At 38.1% G+C, this 14,512-nt stretch overlaps 1 protein-coding gene across 1 annotated transcript; it reads left to right on the plus strand.

Annotated features, from left to right (window-relative positions):
- Nucleotides 1-3,808: 3,808 nt before the first annotated feature.
- Nucleotides 3,809-10,536, plus strand: LOC106872889 (intraflagellar transport protein 20 homolog). The gene is made up of 4 exons (XM_014920045.3): nucleotides 3,809-3,985; nucleotides 6,799-6,884; nucleotides 8,411-8,514; nucleotides 10,265-10,536. The coding sequence occupies exons 1-4, from the start codon at nucleotides 3,859-3,861 to the stop codon at nucleotides 10,344-10,346; spliced, it is 399 nt and encodes a 132-aa protein (XP_014775531.1). The 5' UTR covers nucleotides 3,809-3,858; the 3' UTR covers nucleotides 10,347-10,536.
- The last annotated feature ends 3,976 nt before the right edge of the window (nucleotides 10,537-14,512 follow it).

Raw genomic sequence — 14,512 nt, forward strand, 5'->3', positions numbered from 1 at the left:
AATTTTATTCAAAATACAACATATCCTCACCAACAACCTGTCGCTTTCTTGGAAAAAACATCGTATTTAAAAGAAAATATTATGCATTAATCTAGATAATACATTTTGAAAACGTTTATCAATTCGTTTTGCAAGATTCCTGATGCGAAATCGTGTTAAAACAGATATTGTTGTGTTTCGGGATTTTTATTCTATTCTTTTATTTGTTTCAGTCATTTGACTGCGGCCATGCTGGAGCACCGCCTTTAGTCAAACAAATCAACCCCAGGACTTATTCTTTGTAAGCCTAGTATTTATTCTATCGATCTCTTTTGCCGAAGCACTAGCTTACGGGGACGTAAACACATCGGCATCGGTTGTCAAGCGATGATGGGGAACAGGCACAAATACACAAACATACACACACTCACATATTATATATACGACGGGCTTCTTTCAGTTTCCGTCTACCATATCCACCCACAAGGCTTTGGTTGACCCGAGGCTATAGTAGAAGACACTTGCCCAAGGTGCCACGCAGTGGGACTGAACCCGAAACCATGTGGTTGATAAGCAAGCTACTTACCACACAGCCACTCCTGCGCCACATTTTATTATTTACTTATTTATTTTGCCAAATAAACACACGCACTATATTTTTTTCTTCATTCGTTTATTACTTTTGTTTTATTATTTTAACGCTTGTCTATTGTCCTGAAATCTTTCGTCGCACAAAGTGTCGCTGAAGCGGTCACAGATGCGTGACAAAAGATTTCCGGACAATGAACAGGCGTTAAAATAATAAAACAACAGTAATAAACAAGTGGAAAAATATATTTATATATTTATATATATATAGTGCGTGAGTTTTTGTTGGCAAAACAAACTAAATAAAATGACCATCCCGAAACAAAATATATTTTGAAAACATATACCAAAATAATTGCTCTGAACAAACAACAAAAAATGATTTAATAAACTTTCTACTTCGAAATTTTAAAGAATTTTTTTTTTCTGTCACAAGACAAGAAAGGGAACTAACTCCGCTTCTATTTAAAAAATGCCCAGAATTTCAAATATTTTACAGAACTCACTATATATATATATATATATATATATATATATATATACACACACACACATATATATACTATTATTCGTTTCAGCCATGCAGCTGCAGTCATATATATATATATAATATATATATATATATATATATATATGCACATATGCACATATATATGCACATATATATATATATATAATATAGGATAAAATCTTTATGAGAATTTATCAAGTAGTCAGTGTGAAAAAAACCTCATAATGAAAAAAAATTCATCATTTTTTTCCATAAATATATATAATTTATATAAAGGGCATTAACTGTGTAGTAATGCCTCACGCTTCGAGGGACTAAATAAGTCAAAAACTACCAATATATATATACTATAATAATACTCTTGTGTTTTTCTCCGTCACAACATATGAATGAGAACGGAAGGAGTGATGGCAAACTGGTAGTTTCTTTGGGATAATGTGGAAGTAGTGGAATTGACAAGTAATCTAAGACTTCTTACAGAAGGTCATTCTGATGAAGGAGAGTTTGCTAATTACTTTCTTGGTGTAGGAAACACTGGTGGCAACACTGACATAATAACACATTATAATATAGTCAGTATGAGAGAAAAGGGAGTCACTGTTTTTGCTCATAACAACAAGAGAATGGAATTCACAAGGTGCTTGTAATAAGTCATAACTTTTATTATTGGAAGTATCAGGAAATTATCCATAACAGTCCCTGACCGGAAAGTCCCCTGGAATTGTCTTGCCAGTTTGTCTTCATTGATGCCTAGAGTCTCCCTGAAAATGTCCTCACAATTCCCTGCTACTAATCATCTGTAAATATCTAAAGTGTAACATCCACCAATCCTATTGCCCAGCTTGTAGAGGACTGAGTGCCTGACTGTCTCCGCTTCGGAGGTGTCTGACACCATAATGGTGATGTCATCTGCATATGCAGACGCTGCCTTCATCGACTTTTGTAAGTTTCACTTGAAAAGGAAAGTGAGGATGGAGAGGGAGGTGCTGTCCTCGAGTGAATTTATGAAAAGGTGGGTGAAAATGGCAAGAGTGACCTGTGAGTCGGAAGAAAGAAGTTGAAGAGGGCTCTTGGATGGTGGGATTCCTTGATTATCTCTAGAGGTCCTCCTGAATCAGGGGGATCCCATCACAATCACTTTTTAAAAATTTTCTAGTGTCATATACGATGTATACTTTCCTTATCTAATGTATACGATGTATACTTTTTATTTTATCTTGAACCAGTAACCCCACTCAGTAGCACTGCCAGGCCAAAAGCATCAGGAAATTATCCATAACAGTCCCTGACCGGAAAGTCCTCTGGAATTATCTTGTGGTGGGATGGTGTAGCAAAATATGTCATTGAGGTAGCAGATGAAATAGGCATGTGGACAACATCAAAGTAAAACAAGTTATTTTACTAAATTCTTTGTTATATTTAAAATTAATTGAAAGAAACACAGAGCATCTCAACAGAAATATGGTAATGAAAGGGTTAATTGCCATCTCTTTTCTGGTTTTTCTATCCATTTCCTCAAGCTCATTTTTGTCCATGTGATGACTGTATCACATTAAGGAAACAACTCGTGTGTTCATTGCTCTGATCTTGTTCTTTCCATTGAGTCTACTTCTCATAATTAATTAGATTCTTCTGAGATATTCTCACCTAAAGATTTCCTTCATCTCACTCTCCTTGATTTTGTCACACTCCAAAATACCCAGATACTCATATCTATCAGTCTCAGCATCCTTGATTTTCTCATTATTGGGTAGTTCTAAACCATCAGACGATACTACTTTACCTTTTTTTTTATTATAAGCATATCACACTTTTTAGTCCCAAATTCCATCCCAATATCCTTCCTGAATATCTGCACTATTGAGACCAGACCATTTATTTCATGTTCAGTCTTCCCAAAGGTCTTAAAGTCATTCATATATAACAGATGATTTAATTTTTCTCCACTTTTCAAGGTGTACCCCAATGTCGCTTTCCACAATATCAGCCCGAGGAGTATCATACAAATCCCAAACAGAATTGGTGATAGGCTATCTCTCTGAAAAATGCTCCTCTCGATGTTAACCCTCGCCAAAAATTGTCCACATGATGTTAACTCCATATTCCAGTTCTTCATTGATCTAATAAAATTTAAAATGTCATCACTCAAACTTAAACTCAAAACTTTTTAAAACCAGGAATGGGGAACCATATCATACACTTTCTTATTATGGATCCACGCCATACCCAGGTTAGTATGTATTTCCTTGCAGTCGTTTAGTACCATTCTGTCTATCACAAGTTGATCTTTTGTCCCTTGGCTTTTCTTCCTGCATCCCTTCTGTTCCACTGGCAATTTGTCATTCATTTCCAGGAACCTATACACAGAAGTGGATATCATCAACTTCCACGGTAAATATGGTGAATGTTGCCTCTGATAGGACCCTATGGGGAAAGAAGGTGCTTGAGAATTCTACCCCACGATTCTCCCAGGAATAGTGGATGGAGATGCGAATCTTAACGAACGCAAAGGTAAGTTTTGTGTGCCCTGAAGAGAAATGAGCTCTGATGGACGTTTCACATAGGTGTCTTCTTTAGAGAAGGAGAGAGAGAGAGGGGGAGAGAGAGAGAGGGGGAGAGAGAGAGATGTATTTTGGTTCATTTATTTTCCTTTATTTATTATTGAATAAATGCTTCGTTTATTTTCAATCATAGTTACTCTAATGAAATAACATAAAATAAAGTAACGCTCAAAATCGGTTTCTAACTTTACTTAAAAAAAAAAACATAAAAACTGGAAAATGTCGGACGAAGCTTTTCGAAAAGCTGGATTAAATATTGATGAATTAAATAATATACGGTTATTAGATCCTGATATATTTCAACAGAGCTCTGAACTGAAGGACGCTTGCAAAGAATTTACAGACAGTAAGTTTATTTATTTTGGTTACTTTATGTAATCTTTGAAGAGAAATCATTTCTCCATAGAAGTAAAACAAGACATTGTTTTGTTGGTAACCAAGGGACATCAATGTAATCAAAATAGTTGGTAGAGATGTAGTTTAGCTTGTTAAATTAATACTATTTCAGTGAACGAAAGTAATTATCAAATTACAACTGATAATTATTACGTAAATATTGTGCAGCAACGAAAGCTGTAGATATAAAAATAGAAGGTTTGTTAATGATTTTTAAAAAAAGTTTAAGTTCGACTTCGGTGCGTCTATATGTATATATAACTCGATAGATCCTGATCTAACGTAGGATCTTTTACTAGCTAGAAATAACAGCTATATGTCCCTCAAGTCACAGTCACCGTCGTAAAGATGTGGTTCTGGATTCTCTGCACAGAGAGAAAAGATGTTTGTTTTATCACGGCTGACCTGGAAGCTAAACAACAAAAAAAAACATGAAAGAAATTTCGTGTAACCTGTGAATCATAGAAAATATTAGGATCAGACAACGTAGGGGCCGAAGCCCACATTTTGGGGAGTAGCGAAAAGTGGGGACGGGGTTAGGGTGAAGAATCTACAAAATTCACTTCCCTTCCAAGAAACATAGCGATTTTCATATGAGTCGAACTTAGGACGTCAAGAAACGCAACTAAAATCGGTAGGTAAGTATTTTCGATGAGAAGCAGAGGAAAAACAATCCGGAATTTATTTAGAGTGTCGTCCATGAAATTGAAGACGAATAATTTGGCTACTTAGCGCCATCCGAATGGTATCTTCCATTTGTAGGTCAGCAAGATTACAGCATATTTTGGGGTTAAACAACAAGTGATTATTAAACGTCTTAGCATTTTCCATTCATGTTCACACACGCCTTAGATGCACTGACCGAATCTTCTCTTACACCTCCCCTCTTGTACCTTTTGAGTTTGTTCTGGCACTCCATCACTACCATTTTTATCTCGTTCCCAACTACTCCCATCCACACCTTTATGTAATGTTAGGTAGCCATTATCTCCTCCATAACAACACACCTGTGCTCGTCTCTCTATCATACTTTAGCCTTTCAACACCTTGCATAAATCCACCTGCCTCTCTCACATGTACATTTAGTTGCAGGGGGACTTTTTCCTCCCCCCCCCCTGTTCTTTGCTGTCTTACAATAAGTTACTTGGCGGCCTCACTAGTGTTAGTGATATGAAAAAAAGCACTCAGTACATACTGGTTAGTTTTAGGAAGGGCATCTAGCCATAGAAATCATGGCAAAGCTGATACTGGAGCCACTAGATCATGTCAAACTGTCCAACCCATGCCAGCATAGAAAAAGGGACATTAAACAATGATCGTGATGAAATATATTGTGGGGAGGACTGTTTCCTTTTATTAGTCATTTGATTGTGGCCACCATGGAATGCAACCTTCACGTGTATCCTACTTAGTTATATCAAACCCTAAATACTTGTAGACTAAGAAGGCATGGTGGTCTGGTAGCAAGGGTGTCGAGTTTTTGATCCTAAGGTTATGCACTTGATTCTTGGACCAGGTAGTACATTGTTCTCTTGAGCAAGGCACTTCATTTCATTTCATGTTGCTACAGTCATATCAACTGAAAATGAGTGTCTGCCAAGTGCTGGTCCAATTCCCATTCCTTCCAGCTCTCACAGTCAGGATGTTTGCTGGCTGAAGGATAGAAGAATCAAGAGGGTGCTTATGCCTGTTTTCGACTACATATGTCCCTAAAACAATTAGCAAAACCTTGGTTCATGTTACCATGTCATCCTTCATTCTGAGCGACAGCCAGAGTTTAGTTACTTGCAGACTAATGGTACTGTATTTTATCGATCCCCACAAATATGGAAGGCAAAGTCATTCTGAATGAGATTTGAACATAGAGGGATGAACTAAATACCATATGATTATTATTATTATTATTATTATTATTAAGAAGTGTCAATGGGATTAGCCCCAACCCCCAAAATTTCAGGCCTTGTGCGTGTAGTAGAAAGGATCATTACTATTATTAAGAAGGTGGTAAGCTGGCAGAATTGTTAGCATGCTGGATGAAATGCTTAGTGGCATTTCGCCCATTGCTATGTTCAGAGTTCAATAACTACCAACCTGTACTGCAACTCCCCTGGTATTGTCTTCACATCTCTCAGATACTTTCTGTTTTTTTTCTGCCAACCAACATGAAATCAATCTCTGTCTCATTCCCTCCTGCACTGAAAGTCACCTTCCTTTTCTCTGTTTTCCTAAACCATGTGTTCACCATACACAACTGTTTCTCATCGCAAAACTCCAATAGCATCCTTCCTTCCACATTTCTCTCCCCGATTCCATTTCCCCCATGCACACCCTCAAAGCCCTGGATCCATTTCCCAACATGTCCATTAAAATCACCCATGCCCAAAACCAATTCATCTACACATTCACCTTCCTCTTCCTCAATTCTTCACACACCTCAGTTCCCCTTCCATGCAGACTGCCTACATTCCAACTTCCCAACATCGTCCCAAACTTTCTAGGAGCTGCATTTTCTATAGGGAGCATGCCCTTGCTTACCCCCAACCTTAGTTTCTAGACATGAGTGGTCCCAAGACCAAGGCTTCTACCACGATTTTTAAGAAATGTGGTGGAAAACTAGCTTGGAAGGCAGGGATACTACTCCCTGAGACCCCTTTTGGAGCCCCTCTACCTATCAATTCTACAATCCACCACCTTGGTGTTATCATTGTTATTCATGTAACTTACTATGTACTAAACCCGTGATGTTTTGTTTGTTTATTTCAGAAATCGAGTCCTTTCATAAAATCGTAGCGTCTGTCATTGCAGTAGTTGACAATGTTGCAAAGGAAGTGGAAAAAGAGAAAATGAAGGTACATCTACCTCATTACTTCTCAAACTTTTTAAACCATTGCTTCTTTTTCTCTCACTAATATCTATTCAATGCCCCACCACCACTAGCTATGATAATCATGAATATCGATATATATGCACCATATTAGATTAAATACACCACATAGAAATACTGATGTTTAGGCATTAACCCTTTAGCATTCAGATTCCTGTGTTAAATGTAATGTTTATTCACAGTGTTTTGAATTAATCATCCATTATCTTGTAGCTTCTTCAAATGTTGGGCCTCAGGGATGCAAGGACAAGTGACCAAGACCTTGGTGATATGCTGTGCTTGAGAAGCCCAGTATACCCTTCATTACCACCCGTCTGATAAAGATACACCAAGCACATGCACCACAACCATATGTGCGCGACATGGTGGTCTCATATCAGGATAAACAGCGCATGACCTTGCAGGTGGGGCCCAGTTAGAATTTTCTTCAGGTCAAGTAGCCCATCCTACTCAAAAGGTCACTGAATAAGGTTTGTTTTAAGGATGATGAACGAAACACCCATATTTCCAGAGGTGAATTATTCAAACCTCAAAGAATTCCCCTCAACACATAGCGATGATGCTCCTCCACTACTTCTGCTCATGATCAGAAATGCACATATCATCAGCCACCAAGGGACATGCTCAACTGGTTAAGGTCAAACAACTGACAAGCAAATCTGTGGTATTGAGCAGAATATTTGTGTAGCCCATCTTTTATACCAAGACAAACCAATGTACATGATAACACTATCAATCAGTTAAGATCAGAAGTCATGAGAGCCACTGTCTGGTAGAGTGCCAAGCTGGCAGAATTGTTAGCACACCAGGCAAAATTCTTAGCAGCATTTTATCCATCTTTATGTTCTGAGTTCAAATTCCACCAAGGTTGACTTTGCCTTTCACCCTTTTGAGGTTGATAAAGTAAGTACCAGTTGAGCATCGGGGTCAATGTAATTGACTTAGCTCCTCCCCTGATCTTACTGGCTTTGTCCCAAAATTTGAAACCAATATTACTGAAAGTGGCAAACTGGCAGAATCATTAGAGCATCAGACAAAGTGCTTGGTGGCATTTCATCCAGCTCTTTATTCTGCTCTGAGCTCAAATACCATCAAAAACAATTTTACCTTTCATCCTTGCAAAGACAACAAAAAATACAATACCCATCACGTACTGGGAATAATGTAATCAACTTTCCCAACTCTTCAAAATTGTTGTCCTTGTACCAAAATTTGAAAGATTTACTACTATTGAGGGTGATGAGCTGGCAGAATTGTAGAAGGGTTGGGAAAAGAATACGTATTTGTTCCTACTAGAGTCATTTTTACCTTTCATCCTTTTGAGGTTGATAATAAAAATACTACAAATTGAACACAGGAGTTAATGTAATCAACTTCACCCACTCCTTAAAACTGCTATCCTTGTGTCTAAATCAGAAGCCATTATTATTATTGCAGTTGTTTTTATTATTCAAGAAATCATTGTTTGTATTATATGTTTCCCTTAATCAGGCAATTGGTTCAAGGAACATGCTGAAATCCATAACGAAACAGAGAGAAGCAGAACAGATGCAACTTTTGGCACTGATCACAGAAAAAACAATGCAGTTAGAAAGGTCAGAGTCTACTTTTTCACATTTTTTTAATACTTACCAAGTCTGCAGGAAACAGCAGAGCCTGAGCTTTGTAGGCCCTCCAAGATCAGTGAGTTTGATGCCATTAATGTTCTGTTTAAACTGTTGTAGCTCAACACCTGCAGGAATGACATGAGTAGAGATTCCAGGGGCACCTTGACTGAGGCCTTATAAGTGGATTTGGTAGACAGAAATTGAAAGAGGCCTGGCATATGCATGCATATCACAATCATCATCATTTAATGTCTGTTTTCCAAGATGGCATGGGTTGGATGGTTCAACAGGAACTGGCAAGCCAGAGGGCTATTCTATGCTCTAATGTCTGCTTTGGCATGGCTTCTGTGGCTGGATAACTTTCTTTCTGCCAACCATTTTACACAGTGTAGTAGATGCTTTTTACATGGCACCAACAACAGTGAAGTCACCAAATAACCTACAAGATGATGCTCCGCAACCAAAGGGTGGAGAGCACTGTTGGGAGACAGAGAAAGGTGTTTTGCATCAGAGAGGAAACATGGCTACCTCAGGTGGGGAGTACACATGTCACATAAAAGGCGTCCAGTACATTCTGTAAAGTGGGTGTCATTAGGAAGGGCAGGCGGTAGAGCTTGGCGCAGTCTTCTGACTTGCCAGATCCTATCAAACCATCCAACCCATGTCAACACAGAAAATGAATGTTACATGATGATGAGGATACATATACATGTGTGAGTCTCCTTGTCTTGACATCATGTGATAGTTGTAAATAAATGTCACACAAGCAGTGTCCTTCACCTTTCACTTCCAGTCTTCTGTGAAAATGTGTCCACTCATGGAGAAATATTACTTTAGTCAGAAACAGGTGAAGATTGATGACAATAAGGGCATCCAGCCATGAAAGCTCAGCCTTAATGAATCCAATCTATGTGAACCATGACTTATCTCATGCTCTTTATTTACCTTAGCAGTGTTAGAGACACCATGAAAACAGGGTCACACACGCTACTCTTCCTGTCCCTCATTGACAAAGACATTGCAGAAAAATACAAAACAAAGGACAACAGTCTTTCACAAGTTGTAATTGGCCCCAGAAGAATGAAAGCTACTGTCAAATCTTGCTGTGATCTGAACATCAAGAGACATGTAAATGCTGAAATCTTACTCCACTGCTGTTATTATTATTCTTTTCTACTCTAGGCACAAGGCCCAGAATTTGGGGGGAGTGGGCCAGTCAATTAGATTGATCCCAGTACACTACACTGGTACTTAATTTATCGATCCCGAAAGGATGAAAGATAAAGTCAACCTCAGTGAAATTTGAACTTAGAACGTAAAGGCAGACGAAATACCGCTAAGCAATTTGCCCAGTGTGCTAACATTATTATTAATGTTGTTAAGGCAAAGAGTTGGCAGAATCGTTAGTGCACTGGGCTAAATGCTTAGCAGTATTTCGTCTGCCACTACGTTCTGAGTTCAAATTCCACCAAGGTCGACTTTGCCTTTCATCCTTTTGGAGTCATTCATTTGTAGTATTCTGCAAAAAACATGTCTGGCCATCGGGAAATATTATCTTGCTTGGAAACAGGAAGGGTATCAAGCCATAGAAAATCTGCCTCAACAAATTCCTTCTCACCCATGATGGCATAGAAAAGTGAACATTAAATGATGATATATGAATTCTTACAACAACTACTATCATACCTTTACTCTATTTCTTGTAATGAAATTGTTTTTCCTTGTCTTTTATTTTCAGATTACGCATCCAACATGAAGCTTTGTTAAAACAGGAAAGAGATCAAAATGAATTTATTGAACAGTTAATGCTAGAAAAATAATGGGCATCTTTTTTGCAGAAGGTTCTTCAACAAAAATCTATTTTATATGTGGTTTGAAAAAAAAAAAAATATATATATATATCAATCATGTAAAAATTAATTTAATATTCTCCCACCCCCCATCCTCATGTTTGAAAAGAAATTATTTTCTATTAAAGTTCTTTCAATAAAATGCACATTTTAAACTTTTCGAATCATTTTACTTAATATATTTAATGGTAGATATGATGGATGTTTTGCTACTCCACCAAAAAAAAATGTCCCAAAAAAATCACCCCAGGTCTAATATGCAAAGTTGTGCCCCCCATATACTTTAATGCTCTAAAACCTATTTATTTCCTGAATATGTGCTACTGAAATCCTAGTGCATCTGATATGCCTGTGTGTTTTATGCCATTAAATATGGTAGGTTTTATTTTTTTTCCTATGTATGCCTGGATTGGATGGATCTCACAGTATCTTGTCACCTACCAACTCTTAAGGGATACATCATACAGTAATGGACTGCATGACATTTTAATGTACTACCAGGACAAGAGATATTGTCTTCAGTCGCACTAAAGAGTACCTTCTATTCTCTTATTTCATTTACTGAACTATTTTAGTTCTGATTTCAGTTACTGCCCTCTTAGCTCCTCGACACCTAACCTCTGATGTGGCTCATGGTGGCTAGGAGATATTATCACTAAGACGTTTTGGTATCACTGATTCAATACTGACTTACTTAACATCAGACGTTTTGATGCTTCTCTTTGTGTGTGTGTGAACATATTTCTTTTTAAATATATCAAGAGAAGGAAAGAGTTTATGTCATTTATGTTCAGTTGATAAATTGTAATCTCTTCCCCCCTCTCTCACTCTGTGTGTGTGTGTGTGAACATATTTCTCTTTATGAGAGGGAAAGTGTTTATGTCAATCATGTTCGTTAATAAAATGTGATAAACCAAAACAGGTTGACTGTCCAGTAAGCTGTGCCAAATCACCAACATCCAAATAGCTGTACCTGATCGTCTCATGGTGTCCACATCTTTAGATTTTGTTTAGTAGACACAGAGATGGTTTATCACAAGTGATGGGTGGCAACAGGAAAAGCAACCAGTTGTGCAAAATCAACCTTGATGAATTCTAACCTATGCAAGCATGGAAAAATGAAAGTAAAAATGATATAAATGACAATACTGTTCGCCTAAATAAGTTGCCTGTACTGAGACTTGCAGGAGTCCATAATTCCTTTGTTTTGAAATAAAGCAAATTTAGATTACATAACTTCTGAAATATCAGAGAAGGTAATCAAATAATCAATCCATCAATCAATAAACAAATTGATAAATCTTCTGTTATTTTGTTCCCCAAATCAACATGACAATGTGAAGCCAAGGCAGATCATTAAATTGCCAACCTTATGAGTGGATTTGGTAGACAGAAACTGAAAAAAGTGCATTATGTGTGTGTGTGGCTCCATCTAGCCATGCTACTTTGTCACTAGCAGGGCAACCACTACCTATACCTAAAGTCTCTCTTGGTACCTCACTCTATTGCTCTCCCCCACCAACAAGGCCCATTAGCAATGACAGTACTACAATATAAGGTGTAGCTAGCTTGCTCACTTCAGAAATATAACAAGGGTACTTGCCAGTTAATTATCAGCACTAGTTTATCTTTGCATAATCAATAGTCTATACCTCAATTTCTTCCCATGCTAGATGCAGCAGGTGTGAAGTGAATAAGTGACAGTAAGTTAAAACTTAAATGAAACTTATTTGAACTTATATAATGTCAGGCAAACATGCATCCAAACCTTTTTCAAATGCAGAATGTTATCCTCCATCCCTGTGTTCTCTTTTGCTACCCCTTCCTCACCCTTAGAAACGGCACACTCAACATGGGCACATTGAAAGGTGAGTCTGGTGAGATTGTTGAGATGCTGGAATGAAACATATGGATGTGTGTTGCATCTAAAAAGGGAGCTTCTGCCAGTTTGCTCACAGGCAAAGAGCATAAGTATAAAATCTGGGTCGGCAATAGTGATGGGGTTAGTAGTGTGGACATACTTCTATCTGAGAAATGGGTTGATAAGGCAATCAAAATAGGCAGTGTGTGATAGGATATTTAGGCTTAAACTAGTTTTGTAAAGTGGAACTGCAACTATTATTTCTGCCAATGCTCCTCAACCAGGGCTACCAGAGGAACAGAAAAATCAATTTTATCAGAACTTTTTGCAGACTACTCCAGCGACAAATGACAGTGGCTGGTAATTTCAAAGGACGTGTTGGGCAGCATCCAGGTGGCTTCCATGGAGGCCATGGATTTGATTCCTACAACAAGGAGGGAACCAGGCTGGTGGAGTTCTCTAATGAAAATTACTTTATGACCTGCAATAGTAACTTAAGGAAACCAGCTAGTCACCTGTTCGCCTATCAATCTGGTGGACAAACAAGCCAGATTGACTACATTCTCATCAGAAAGCAGGAAAGATGGTTGCATCATCATCAAATGCAAAAACCTTCCCAAGTGAAGAGTGCACCCCTCAACATGGGTTGAAAATAGCCAATCTGGAAGCTTAAGGATCCTCTGAATAGTCAGAGATTTAGTAGTACAGAGAACAACAGGAGGTTTCTATGGGACAACAATGAGGGCTACAGACCAAATTTGTGGGTAGTGCAAAATCCATTCCAGATCTAAGGTAACATTTGCAGTGGAACAGTGTAGTAGGCAGGGCCATTAGAGCAAAGAAACAGGGCTGGAAGTGGAACTATAACAGGAGCTAAAAGACGGGCTAGGAAACGCATGTTTTGCCAGGGGAGAAGCAGAAAAGAAGAAGTTTGCCAATGTTCAGCAGCTTGAGGTTTTTCAGATTGCAAGACTGTGTGAGAGAGAAAATTGTGATGTAGGAGAGAAGTGTTTACATGAATGATGGATCACTAGCAGTTAGTGATTCTGCAAAGTAAGAGGCTTGGAAATGCCATTATGAAAGGCTGCTAAATGTAGAGAATACGTGGGAGAAGAGTCTGCTTAATATGGACCCAGTTATCCGAACTGACAGTAACTTGGTAGATAAAGAAATTAAGGATATGAAGACTGGGAAAGCTCCCAACCCTTCAGGAATCTCTGCTGAGATGCTTAAAATACCTGGCAGAGTGGGATATGGTCTTGTCACCTGTAGAGACAATCAGGTTGTCATACTGAATGACTGGTGTAGCAGCATTATAGTCAACTGCTACAAAGGTAAAGGTGACACTTTAGAAATAATTACAAAGGTATCAAATTGCTGGAAAAGGTCATGAAAGTTACAGAATAGGTCATTGCTAAACTTATTAGGAAGAGAGTTAGCCTGGATGAGATGCAGTTCAATCTTGAACCAGGGAGAAGCACCACTGATGCTATCTTCCTGATAAGGCAACTGCAGAAGAAGCATTTAACCAAGAAAAACCTCTGTACTTGGCTTTTGCAGACCCAGAGAAAGCCTTTGACAGAGTCCCCCGCTACCTCCTCTGGTGGTCAAGGCAGAAGCTAGAGATAGATGAGTGATTAGTGAGAGCTGTACAAGCTGTATACAGGGATGCTGCCAGTAAGGTGAAGGTTGGCAATAAGTTTAGCAATGAATTTAGTGTTCACCAAGGATTGGTTCTCAGACTCCTCTTGTTTATCGAAGCCCTCCAGGCCATAACAGAGGAATTTAATATTGGCTCCCCTTGAGAGCTCCTCTACACTGATAACCTTGTTCTTATAGCTGAATCACTACTTGAACTAGAAAGGAAAGGAAAATTTGGGTTTAAGAAGCATCAGTCATGAAAGCACCAATGCCAGTACCAATGCAGGGTCATGTAAAAGCACATTGAGGTGGTTGGCAGTAGGAAGGGCATCCAGCCATAGGAACCATGCCAAAACAGACAATTGGAACCTGGGCAGCTCTCCAGCTCCAGCTCAACTGTCCAGCCAAGCCAGCATGGAAAACGAACATTAAACAACGATGATGAGATTTTACATACATACATACATATATATATATATATATATATATATATATATATATATATATATATATATATATATATATATATATATATATATATATTATATATATATTTATATAATAAAAACCACAAAGTCTTGTAAAATACAGTTAAGCAGGGTTTCTTAGCCGAATTATGAATATATTTTATTTA

This window comes from Octopus bimaculoides, chromosome 24 (genome assembly GCF_046866305.1).
Source record: "Octopus bimaculoides isolate indiv1 chromosome 24, ASM4686630v1, whole genome shotgun sequence".
Lineage (NCBI taxonomy): Eukaryota > Metazoa > Mollusca > Cephalopoda > Octopoda > Octopodidae > Octopus > Octopus bimaculoides.